Consider the following 13008-nt stretch of genomic DNA (forward strand, 5'->3'; position numbering starts at 1 on the left):
GTAAATAAAGAGCAGCTGAGCACTCAAATCAGTGGTGGAAGTAGCAGTTCTCTCTTGCTCTGTGGCAAAGTAGAAGTGGTTTGTCTGAAGAAAGAGGAACGAGTTCTGCTTCAAAATATTCTTGAGCCAGGTGATCAGGTTGCTCACTGGTCACATGGGTGCTACAGTCCAGATGGAGCCCGCGACTTGGAACAAGTACATGGATTGAGGTTTCCTACCTCTAGAGACAGCCTAATTCCTCATTTCAAGGGTGTTTAGAGCAGGGCAGCTCTCCCCTTAGGCTGCTTTTATTAACCAACAATGGGAATCCTTTTAAATTGTGGTTTGAACAGAAATTTTTAAGCTGGTGAGAACAGTGAAGAGGAATGAAGTTAGGATGGTTTTTCTGCAGTAACCTAAATCTAGTGGAAGCTTTCAACGCTAAAGCATTTCTTGAGTATAAGCCTGTGTTCCTCTAATTCTTTTTGTTCCTGAAGGAGATAATGAGGAAACCAGTGCTGTCTCACTGAGATGGTGTGTGAGGCCATGGATATTGTCATCAGTGACTGGAGAACAGCTGCCGAACGGGAGTGTCAGTCATGGTCTCCACCAGGAAAATTTTGTGTTAGGAAGTGATGAGTCACACAAAAGCAGTGGGGGCCTTAGTGGGGTGTGTGATTAAACAGTTTGACTCAGGGTCAAAGGTTCGGTGTCTCAAATCCCCAGGGAGGGGAGAAGTGAGTACCTTTCGCTTTTGCAGGATATCTTTTTTTTTTTTTTCTCTTCCTCTATTACAGATCCAATTCTCAATGCATGTTTTTGGCAGCTACAATGGTACCGTCTCCTTCTCTGTTAGGGAAGAGATAAAAGGAGATCAAATCACCATGCCATTGTGGGAAAGGGCAGGGAGCTGGAGTGACCATTGGTTTCTTATCACCTTACCAATGCCAGTGCTTCAGAATCGGTAAGAGCTCCACAGGCAGCATCCAGGGTTGTCCCTAGAGATCTGATAAATTGTTACTGTGTCTGTTGTGAAGCATCGCTTTCATTCTTGCCTTCTTCCAGGGCTGTTTCTACTGAAAAAAATTACATGAGTGGTGCAGTTCTGCTTACTGAGGAAGTATTCTGTCTTACATGCCTGTCTTTGTGCACATACACAGCTTAGCTCAGCACAAGCCCATGCTGTGTGTCTGCACTTCCATGCAGCCTCAAACAGTGCCTGAGTGTTGGGAAAAGCAAATGTCTGTACTAGAAACACTTCACCAATCTGAGAAAGCCAGTGGCAAAGTGCTCCCAGCAAGGCAACAGCTATAGTAGTGTAGCTGCATTTTGTACTCCCACAGCAAAAACAGCCACATGAGTCAAATGAGTGGTAAACCCACAGTTCAGCCAATACAGCTATCTAGTCTAGAATCGTTATCAGTGCAGCCTAGGCAAATGGAGATCATTCATTGACGCATCACTGATGCAACAATCTCAATAAAAGACTTGCCTAAATCAGCCTTGTACTAAAGTTTTCAGTTTTAGATGTGAAAGTACATAATGATGTTGTTTTTCAAGTGAAGTTAAATATTGGAAATACAGAGAATTTCAACCCAATCTAATTTTCATCAGATATTTCTCCTACCTCATCCAGTGTCATTCAGTCTCGAGCCATGTAGCTGGTGTTGAAAGCTGGTTATTTTGCACAACACAAGTGAGTTTTAAATTGCTTCAGTCTGGTTTTTTGCATCATCTTAAGCACAGCCTGTTTTACAAGACACTTAAGATAAATAAATAATCTTAAAGTCTCTGCAGTGAATATTGTTAATGGAAAAATGTCTGCCTAATATTGGTAGTAAATAATATCTCAAAACGTCATGGATTAGAAAGCGTGACAAGATTCCTTTTAACTTCAAATATTCTCCGCATCTTTGTGTAAAAGGCAAAAGGATTTGGGTCTGAAAGTGATAGCAATTCAGACCCAAGAAGCAGTAAAACTTGGGTGGAACAACACTCTCCCTCCTATTTCTAGTTTAATTTCAGACTACGTTTGGTCTCAGCATTATTATGTGTTCACCATATGCAACTTTGCCATGGATTGTTCTTTTAGGATAGGGTAGGTCTTCATGCTGGCAGTGTATTTAATATTCTTGTCTGACACAGTCCGGAGCCCTATTGACTAGCATCTGTTTAGTTCTGCATATTTGAATTATAACCAGTAAATTTGTCCAGAATAGCTCTTTTCCCCAGGCACTCTCATGTGGACCTAGTCATTGCAGAGTCCTAGGTGTTTCAGAGGTATTTAAAACCTTCTGCCTCCTCTGATGCAAGGTCCCTTTTGCTTGTCCCTGGAAGCCTCCAATTTCTGCATCAGCCCTAAGTTCTAAAGGGATATGAGTCTTCTGTGGCTGGAGGGAATGGACTAGCAAGAGACTTTAGGAAGCACTAGCTAGCACTGCATGAAAAAAGCTTGATATGTGTATACCGTAATGTGTGAACGAGTTCAGCACTTAGACAAAAATGAAAAAAAGTAGGTAAGTCATGCATGTATTATGACAGTCTGATTGAAGTAGCTTTATCTTGTTTCACTTCATGTAACCTTTCTGTATGCCATTTTCAAACCAATTTTAAACCGATGTGGCACAACAGTGACAATCACTGTGGGTGAGGCTGGAATGGTTCAGTCTGGCAAGCCAAGTGCTACCTGAGCCAACCAAGTGACTATCGGAAGTAATAAGTTGTCATTTGCTGTGCTGATCTGTAACAGAAACAGAAGCAGCGCACACTTTGCTGGAAGGTGCTGCAGGTATTTGCCCCAGGTGAGGAAACCCTGGTCTTTGTGCTCCCAGGGCACAAGGTCCATCTCAGGCCTCCTTGCCTTAATCTTTCCATGCTCTGCTCCTTCTGCCCTGTCTTGCCTGCTTCTGTGAGCTGTCAGTGCATTTCTTCCTTGTTTTCGTATACTTGGTCTGTCTTCCTTCTCCTTCAAGAACTCGTTTTATCTGTCTCATGCTTCCAGTCATAATATCCCTCTCTGAACGACTCCCTGCTTCTTGTTTCTCTCTCCTCTATCTCTGCGAGTTGTTTGGGTTTTTTTTTAAGTAAGTCTGACTCCCTTCTCTGCACTTCCATTCCCTTCTCCTCCTCCTCCTTACCACTTGTGCACTTTTATTTTGATGATTCCAGACCTACAGTAAAAGTTTATTCCTAGTCTTCCTGTTTGACTGGCTACTTGTATCTCTCTGTAGATCTTGTGCCCAGATCCTACCCCTCTACCCCAAGTCCAAACTCCCCTGCTGTAAAGCTCGCAGGAAGCTCCTCAGCCTCTCCAAGATGTCATCTTGTTCAAAAGATGTTTAGGCAGCTTTTTTATTCTGTTTGACCAAGATCAGCAAAAGAGAGAAGGGCTGGGGAAGAAGAAGTGTATTCATTACTTTGGAAGGGAAGTTTTCATGTCAGGTAGCTGAAGGAAGACCTGACACAGTTAATAGAAGCACTGCCATAGAAAGTACCATTTAGCCCTAGACGTGAAGATATCCAGGATTAAAAATATTCTACCAGTTGTGAAAGTGTTGGGGATTTTAAATTTCAGGACATTTCACTAAAATTTGAATGTATTCTCATTCAAACGGGGAAAAGCTTGTCCTTGCCATGTTACTTTCTTCCAGTCAAATTTCAGATCACACTTCCAATATGTGGTAGCACAGAGCACTTAAAAAGTTGTCAGCATTTTTGAGCGTGGTCAAAATGATGAATCCCTGCACTGCCTCATCCTCAACACTGGTAAAACATATAGGCTGCTAGGCAAGTCGTACCAAAACACCCAAAATAGTAAAGTTCAGCCTAAGTTAGTGAAATGGCACTTGTAAACAGAGCCATATGATGAACATTGCTGTACAGTCTTAGTGCAGTTTGGTATAAATTTCCATGCATGTCTTTTCCGTATATTTTTACGTGCTGGCAGCTTTCCTTGGTAATGCAAACTCCAACAATACTGTGCTTAGGGAATTCTTTTGTACAGTGTTTGGGCTGGTGTGTAATTTTCCTGTATCCTGAATCTTAAGGAAATCCCATCCTTCTCTTGCCGTATGAAAGGGCTACATTTTTCCCTGGTTCCTTGAGGGATGATAGCCAATAGCAAAGTGAGTGGGAGGGAACAGATCACACAAGGAGAGGGGGTAGATGCGAATTATAACAGAGAGCTGCTGTAGCAAGACATGAATGGCTTCATTGGACAGCAGCCTTAGCAGATAGAAGGAATTGGCTATGGAGGGGTTAAATAAGTAGGTTTTAGCAACAGTTTCCTCAAGTGAATTTGTTCCTTAGGAGAGAAGGAAGACAAGCTATATAGTTAACTGATCAGGCTGCCAGGTGGGCATCTTGCTTCTGGTAGCCAGCTGGCAAATTCACTCACTTGGTTCACACACATGGGGAAAGAAAGTCTGCTATCAGAAGAAAATGAGACACACAAAAGACCAGACATCAAAGACCATGGAGAGTGTAGTATACTAGAGTCAGCAAAATGAGTTCAATGAGCAGGAACACTGGAAACGCCTCTGGCTAACAAAGTGTAGACTTCAAAAGGCAAATTCCTCCTCTTTTTCTGAAATTATGAGGAAGAGGAGGCATACAGAGCCCAGAGCTTATGAGATGTCTCATGCACTAGGGGGTGGGAGGATGGGAATGTCATTCCTCAAGCTCCCATTTGTACTCAGCTGAAGCAAAAATCTGCCTTGTAGTACAATGCCGTGGACCCTCTCCTGCTCCAACTCCATGGACCAGGTGCAGCAAACTGACCCAACCAAGGTTACACTGCCATGTGGTTGCCTTAAGTAAGAAGTAGGCTGTGGTGCTTCATCTATGGCTGTGGGTCGTACAAGTGTCCTAGTCCTTGGCTCAATGCTATGACTTTCTTTTCCATCAAATAGCTGGGGCAATATTGTCCTCTGTCAGTGGACTTGTATACAAAGTCTGAAAATGCCAAAGTATTGCTAAACCTGCTAATAAAGAGGCATTTTTCTGTAGGAATGGCAAATTCTCCTGGTAACCCCGTAGCTAAGAGAGTGGTCATTCAAAAGACCCTTGCATTTGCTGCACCAACATTTCCTCACAGAACACTCAGATCCTGTAGGCATGAATGCTCTCATTTAAACACAAGAGGCTGTTCTTGAGTTGGGGTAAAAGCAGTTTATCCACAAAGATTTTGATGCAGCTATGCAACTTTATATTAACTGTGGTTATGGACCAACATTTGACTGGTGGGAGGAATATGCACACATACTTTATTGCCACTGAGTTGGGAAAAGTGTCTTCCTAGGCTGAATGATTAATATTAGGCTTGATCTCTTTATAAACCTTCTTTGAGCTTCACCAGTGACACCAGTAGAGGTCCTCTGCTTATGCTTTTAATAAGCTCTAAATGGACTGGACATTAGGCATTTGTTTATTTCTGAGACTTAATGAAAAACAATTCAGTCCTATCCATTAGAAAGAGATTCTTCAGCCCATTTTCTTTCCTTCTTGCAAATTCAGAATGTCACAGTGCAGTTAGGACACGACAGGCCTCCTAGATAAGTAGCTAAACAGTTGGCATGGTGGAAGATGATGAGACAGCCCAGAAAGCAAGCACTTCAGGGAGTTATGACTGAAATTTAATATGTCCTGACCTTCAGCTGAAATAAACTCATGTCATCTTGTTGAGTTACGTAGTTGAGAATATGGCCCAAGAAACCTGTCTATTTGGATATCGTTGCTCTGTTCAGTTTTTATCCTGGCTGTCTCTTTGGCAATGGAAAGATTCTTTTTTCACTTCCCTTTTGCGCATGTCTAATTCCCTGACACTTTATAGAAATGGAACAGGGGCAGTTATCTGAGTATAACTATTAGTGAAGGACAATAGCTTGTGATTTCTCCTGAAATCTGCAGGGGAAATAAAGCTCTTATTCTTGTTCCCTGTGAAATGTGACATTACAATCAATGTTAGTTGGTCCTTACTAACTGTTCGTGTGTGCATAAGATTTCTAGAAAGCCCTGTTGGCTGCTCAGCAAGGCTTGTCTGGAGGAAAAATTCTAAACGGTGATGATCGTGATTCGATAAGGGACCACTGTATTTTTAGGGTTTTTTCCCCCTGCCCCTTTGTCTTCTCTAAAACTTCTGTCTTATTGCAAAGGTTTCAGCTGCAACTCCTGGCAACCTGGGGCTGGAATTCCCAAGCAGACATTGCTGTTGACAATATTACATTTGGACGGGACTGCTTCACTGACGGTGAGCCACAAATGTTGCAGAATCCCTTGAAGAATCTCGGTGGTGTAATCAGTATCCCACAGATCTGGGATACACATGCTCTGTTTTCCCCCACAGAGAGTACACGGATCATTTATGTTAGCTTTTACAGCACAGGGCCATTTTATCTCACACCTATAAAAGATGGCAAGTAGAGGTGATTTTACACTATGCCAGAGGCTCCTAGTGCTCTCTTTTTCTCTAATCTGAGATATTCTGTATCATGTATTTGAGACCTGTCTGTGTGTCTTGGCAAGAAACACTAGACTTATTCCTTAGTCCCTAAGTGGAAGGATTGCATTGCACTGTTCTTCAGCAGTCTCTGCTGACCTATGCACCCTGACAATTGATAGCTGAAGGAAATTTGTTGAAATCAAATGGGAGTAAAGGAAGAAAATGAAGGAATAAAGTGACTCTCTGACAGTAAAGTTTAGATTTTGAAGCAAGTTTGTTTTACCCTGCAAAGAGGTACCTCAACTGTCACTGCCAGATACATAATAGGTGTGTTTTCCTTTGCTTCCTTACTACAACTGCAACTGACCACAATCTATTCCACTGAATAATTGAGGCGTTTACCCTCTGGAGCACATTTGGAAGAGTTGGATTTGCATCGCAGACAAGTGGAAAGAATCTGAATACTTGAATCACTTGCAAAAATTAGAAACCAACTTCTTTTTGTCCCTGAAGAAAAGATCTATATGCTCTGTTGTAGAGGAACTGGAGAATATACAGCACTTGAATTGTGACTTCTGTTGCAGAAAAAAAATGTGCATCAGTGCTCCTGTGCTACCCTTCACGTGTCGCCAAACCCAGTATGTCAAGATTTAGGGTAATAATGTGTCCCTGCAGAGGCTACCTGTAGCCTAACATAACATGTGGGAAGGCTAATATCAAAACAGACTTGTTAAAAGTTCCTCACCAGGAAAAACTCCTTTTCCCTCCCAACTTTGATTCAATCTCTTGTTGTCTGACCCTTTGTTCTGTGGGCACTGAAACTACCCTTCTAGACAATGCTGAACATGCATATTTTCATTTGAAATTAAGAGGAAGTGATGTTCCTTAATGGTAATGTTATTTGTTCACTGCAGCTCCTTAACAGCCCTGGTTCCCAAACCCCTTGAGACCTCCATGCTGACACTTTGGTTTGAAATCTTTTGAGGATACCGAAGGGAGTCATTCTAGATGCTCTTGTACCAGCTGATGTGAACCAAACTGTTGGAGTTTACTGCCCTCCTAAGAGCAAACAGAGCCTCCAGTTTACCTATAGACATTTCACTGGCTCTAGTGTAGGGATGTATCCTTTGGCGGGGTGTAAATGGCAGCAATGTTATCAGAGCTTGTTCATTAGACCACCCAAGCTACTCCTAATTTCAATTAGTATAAATTGCACTGATGTCCAGGAGCAGCTGGCACTTAGCCCATCCGAAGGTGTGACCCAGAGATGTGTGACTCATGCAGAAGAAAGACATCACAAAGGAAATATGTTTTCTTGGAAGCTATGCACTTGCTGCTGTTCCTTGAATCCTTTTTGCAAATTGACGTTTTCTCGCCTCTAAAAGCAACCCTCTTGCATTTATCTTTTCATGACTTTAATTCAGTTAGGTTGCAGAGAAGCCCAGCAGCTCTGCTGTGTTTTCAGTAATGAAATTATTTCTCTCTGGCAAGGAGAGGTTTCAGATGTCAGAGATGGAGCCAATTAAGATCCAAGCAGTGAATTCTTTGTATGACGGCAGCAGGAAGGATGTATGGCAGGAAGGAAGAATTCGATGCTTGCTTGGGTGTAAATATCATTTTTCCATCTATTTCACTCCTGTTCAATTACTTTACCAAACTCAGTGCAGATTTTGAAAGCACTGGTTGTGTGCTAGCTGGGAAAGAAAGTATATATGTTTTCCCTATACCTCAAAATCAAGAGGAAAAATTCTTGAAGACTTAGGAAGAAAACAAACGGGTAGTGAGAGCAGCGCAAGGAACATCAATATGGAAAAAATCTAATCAGATCATTCTTTGGATGGCAGCTCCTGGGCAGCGATAGATGTTTTCCCTGTGAAAGGTGAGGTGGAACCACCCTCTGGTTAATACAGTCACCTTGTGTGAAATGGTGTCCTACACCAGATAATGTGTCTAGTTTGTTGTGAGAACTGCAAGGGACAGGCATAAAGGTGTTTTTTTTGTTTTAGCTCACGGGTGTTTTCCTAGGGAGGAGCCTGAATTTTGAGTATATAAATACGAAAATGTGGGCTGGCATAGCAAATAGAGCATCATGTCTGCATTATTGTTGCCCTCCTTGGTGCTTATGTGGTCACTGCCTTTACTATTACCTTTTGGTGCTCCAAGAATTATATTGTTCCAATTAAGATCACAGGTCGGTGATCTATCAAAAGTGCCCTGATGTAGTGATTACATTTTGTTCTGTGCATCATTTACGGTTTCCCAGAAGACTGGTTTAGAAATTGCAAGAATGTCAAAAGAGAGCTTTTGTATAGCATATCTCTAGTTCTTTACTTCGAGGTCCCTGACTCAGCCAAGTCTGGTTCTGTTGACCTGCCAGTCTAGTTGCTTGAGATGAATGATGGGGAGTGGTTCAAGCCCTAATTATTGCCTCATTTCACTGATTTCAGAAGGTGTCAGCTAGAAATGCAATAGATCAACCAAAGGGAGGGGGAAGGGGAAGCAGGAAGCAGGAGAGGCTTCCAGAAATACTCAAAACTGCATCAGTAATGAGGAGACCATGCACACCCAAGGATCCTATGGGGCACCTTACTCTGATTAATCCTGGTCCCAGGACCATTATATCTTTTTGCATTACAGTCCCACAGACAGAGAACCAGGAGTGAGTCAGGCTCTTTGCCTGCAGCATATGCCCTGTGTTTCTCCTTTACACTTCCCTCTGTCCCTTTTCAGGGTGGAAATCAACAGCATTAGCTAAATCTTGGAGAAAGGAGTCCTGTACTCTTCATATTTTTCTGATATAGGTACATCTTAGTATGAATTAAGTCTTGTTCCCTTCCCTTCAATTACAGGCAACATGTTGGCTGTCAGAGGAGGATGTAGAAGCTGAAATAGACTGGAGCATCAGCCCCTGGATCTCAGGGCTACACACCGCTTTACAAATTCATGTCTGACAGTGCATAAAATATCAGCTTTCTAAGAGTTAACACATGTGGAAAAGGTGATGCTCAGCCTGTCTTACAGCTTGTCTGCTGCTGAGCACAGAGGAGACAGAAGGTTTCTTCCGGTGCATTGAATGTTTTGTGCTATTTGGAGAAGGAGGGAAGATAGTAAGCAATTCATTGCCTTAGGATGCTCAGTTGAGATGCTGCAAAAATATCCATGCAGACACACAGTCTGACTCAGTGTTTCAGAGATTGATTTACATTCCTTCTCTCTGGCAAACATAACTAGATTTCTTGTACGTCTCTTAAGTATATGAAACTGTTGTGACCTTTGGGATTCATAATTCAGTGCAGGCCTTGGGACACCAAGCATCTTTTCTGAGTGTGCATTGTCTTCTTCATTTGCTTTTCCTTCTTGCCTTTGATCCAGATAATTTGTTTTGGGCTAATTTCATTTTTTTGCTTGCTTGACGACTCCATCCATTGAAGTTCTCTATCTCAGTATGAACAGAGTGTGTCAGTACAAAGCTCCCTTTTACTTCCATCCATCAATGTGCTTTCAGGCAGACCTGGGGGGAATATTCTCAAGAAGAAAAGCTCAGCAAGGTCTCCACGCTTCAATCAGTTATTTGGCCTTTCTGACACAGCTAACAAGGGTGTTAATTATTACTCTTCAGAACAGTGGCTTTGCGACAGAGATAATTGTCCAGCTGGAACTGAGTGAGTCTCTTTTGAACAAAGTATCAAACAGCTGTTAGATTCTCACAACCGGAACAAGTTGAAATATTTGTAATGTTTTTCACCTAATGAAAAATATTCAGTATTAAGTTAACTGGGGGGTCATAAGATGAAAGAAAGTGTCTCCTTTTACTTAGAGATTTTTCCAGTCGAAGATCTGCATTAAAATGGGTAATTCAACTATTGAAACAGAATGCTTGAGGATTATAAGACACCCTTCAGTTATTACTTTTTCCTGTTGCAAGGTAGCATTGGTTATGTAGTGTTCTCAATGTGTTCAGATGCCTTGGATCAGCAATTGCTTTGAATTCCCTCCTCTCTGAGAAAGGGCTGAGCCTTGTTTCACTTGTCAGAAATGAAGTGTTTCGTTCTGTGTTTTTCAAAAAGGTTTGTCCAAAGATTTACAGCTTGTGTCAAGGATATGCTACTGTTTCTTAACTGTGTATGTTAGTGAGACATGTAATTTTATTTAGTGTTTTATTCCCTAAGCAAGGGCTGAGATGCTCAGAGTTGGTTGCTAAGAGAGGAGCGATCTATTAGACTGGTTTACTTACCATGACACCATTCAGAACCAAAATTAACAATTTTTGCTTTACACCTCCATTCATTTTCCTGTCCAGAAATGTCACCTGCCTCTTTGACCAGCAATGCCTGGTATCTGTTCTCCCACACTATGCTTTTCCTAAAGTCTTTTATAATCACAGGCAGTGCAATTTGCTGGCCAAGGTGTTTATCCTGCAGGTGAGCCTGCATGGGATAACATGAAGAGTTTGTGTGCAAGACCCACCGATTTCAGTACAGATACAAGTAGGTAACCCAAGACATGGACCCAAAAGAATAATAAAAAATTGTGATTATTTAAAATTCCTTTTCTATCTGAGGTTAGAGTTACTTATTTTAACCAAATAATTGCACTTGGTTCATTCATGTGGTCTTTAATTCTTCCATCTTTCTTTTCTACCATCCTCTAATCTGTCTCATTCATTCTACAAACTATTACAGGAAGACAACCTAATTATTTTGGTGGGAAGCGCCAGTATCCTCAGGAGATAAGTATCCTGGATGAACATCTTCTGAACCCCCTGGAAGAGCCTTCCCTCCCAGGTACATGATTCAGTACTGAAAGCATGTCTCTTGGCTATAAAAGGTGGCTCCCTTCCCTTCTCCTGTGTGCAATCTGCCTACCCTATGGCAACTGGACATCTAAATCCATCCCAAAGATGTGGAGACCATGTCTTTGTTTGGCTATAGGGCAGCAGTTTGCTGGAGCCCAACTCAACAGTTCTCAAATAGCACAATTAAAAAGCAGATTCTTTAAGTAAAGATACTGGGGATAGACAGAGATTTACTGGGAGCAGTGAAGCTGAACGTAGTGGGTGGAGAAAAGTGGTGTAAAGATGAAGACCCGTGGAAGGGATGTAATTGAGGATCTGGAAACACAGTACTGAGAAATACTGAATGAAAATTAGGAGAATGAAGGACACTGAGACCAGTTTACTGATAGCAATAGCCATTGTCACTCTGGAGGGCAGATAACAACTGTGTGGGTGAGAAGAACTGCCTAAAGGAAGGCCTGAGGAGGGGAGGGTTGTGCCTGAGGCTGCTTTGCTGCCAACAAATACCTGTGTGTGACTGCCCCACCTCCTAGAGAGTGTGTCCACCTGAAATGTGACAATCTATACTGCTGTCAGTCCCTGTTAGCTCAAGGGGCAGAGATTCTGTGATATTGCTACTAGCACTCTTACCCCAGTGATCCATCTGCATGTTCATGGGATGACATCTGTTGGGGATAGTTTTGCTTGCCTTCTCCTTTAAACAAAATTAGCTTTTTTTTTCTTTTAAGGTTTGTGATTTTTACTGCAATTTTAGTCGTTCAACTCTTAAGCAGTTCTACTCCTGACTCTGGCCCTTGTGCATGCACTACATTGTACATTGTTGAGTAGTTTTATTCTTAGGTCTCATCTCGTTGCCTGGACGTGATGGATATGTTTGGGCCTTGAACAAGCCTTGTGAAATAGAGGATACGGTTATGTACTGCATTGTAGTAGAAAAAAAGAGTAATGCTTAATGAAAGACAGGAAGAAATTTGCCTAGAGAAAAGGGTCCCTACTGAAAGCAGCAAGAGGATGTCCTCACTACTGTTCCTGCTGCCACAACGTTCTTGTGCAAGGCTGAGACAGGTCACTTAGAACTTTCACCACGTTTCATAGATGGTCATTACTTGTAACGGCAGATGTTCTCAACCTTTATTTCTGTGTATATGCTTCAGTTCTCATCTGGAAAGTTCAATAATATTTCTTTGCTTCATACTGTCATTGATAATGTCTGTGAGACACTTGGATAAACCTCTCCTCAGAAGTCTTCCTCCTTCCCCCTCAAATCGATGGGGTTTATCTGCAGTCCATGATTTATTAAATAGTGTGCACAAAATAAACTGAGAGGAGAAAAAGGCAGATAGTGACTCTATACAGACCAGTCATTGTGCTGTGGCTAGAATAAAGTTGGGATAATATAAGTACTCTGCAGTCATATAATTAAGGGTGATAGCTCAGTCAATTGTATTGTAATACAGAGTGAGTTGCATTAAAGTTGAGCAGATAAATAAAACTTCAGCGTGTACTGGCTTTCAAGTCTTCAACGTTGTAAATGCCAGTTTAAGTATTTTTTGTATGATTATAACGATGATGTGAGCAAATCAACATATTGAGTTTTACATCCCTGTAGATAGTATATACAGCCACAACATGGTCTTTCTCTTGATCGCATTTTCATATAAAGATCAGTGGTGTTCTTTGTGAATAATGATAATGTGAATTTTGTCATCAAAGGGTCATTAAGGAAAGCTATCAATGGGAACAGTTGTTTGTTTCAGTGATACTTGCTCTTTGGTTATATAGTTCTGTGAGTTAT

At 41.7% G+C, this 13008-nt stretch overlaps 1 protein-coding gene across 4 annotated transcripts in view; it reads left to right on the plus strand.

Annotated features, from left to right (window-relative positions):
• Positions 1-13008, plus strand: part of LTK (leukocyte receptor tyrosine kinase) — a 101921-nt gene that overhangs the window by 62746 nt on the left and 26167 nt on the right. For all 4 annotated transcript variants that reach the window (XM_054068793.1, XM_054068796.1, XM_054068795.1 and 1 more), the window contains 3 exons: positions 777-943; positions 6132-6226; positions 11101-11202. In XM_054068793.1, coding sequence (XP_053924768.1) covers positions 777-943; positions 6132-6226; positions 11101-11202 — 364 coding nt within the window. The remainder of the gene's footprint in view (positions 1-776; positions 944-6131; positions 6227-11100; positions 11203-13008) is intronic.

The sequence above is a fragment of the Cuculus canorus genome, chromosome 5, assembly GCF_017976375.1.
Source record: "Cuculus canorus isolate bCucCan1 chromosome 5, bCucCan1.pri, whole genome shotgun sequence".
Taxonomy (NCBI): Eukaryota; Metazoa; Chordata; class Aves; order Cuculiformes; family Cuculidae; genus Cuculus; species Cuculus canorus.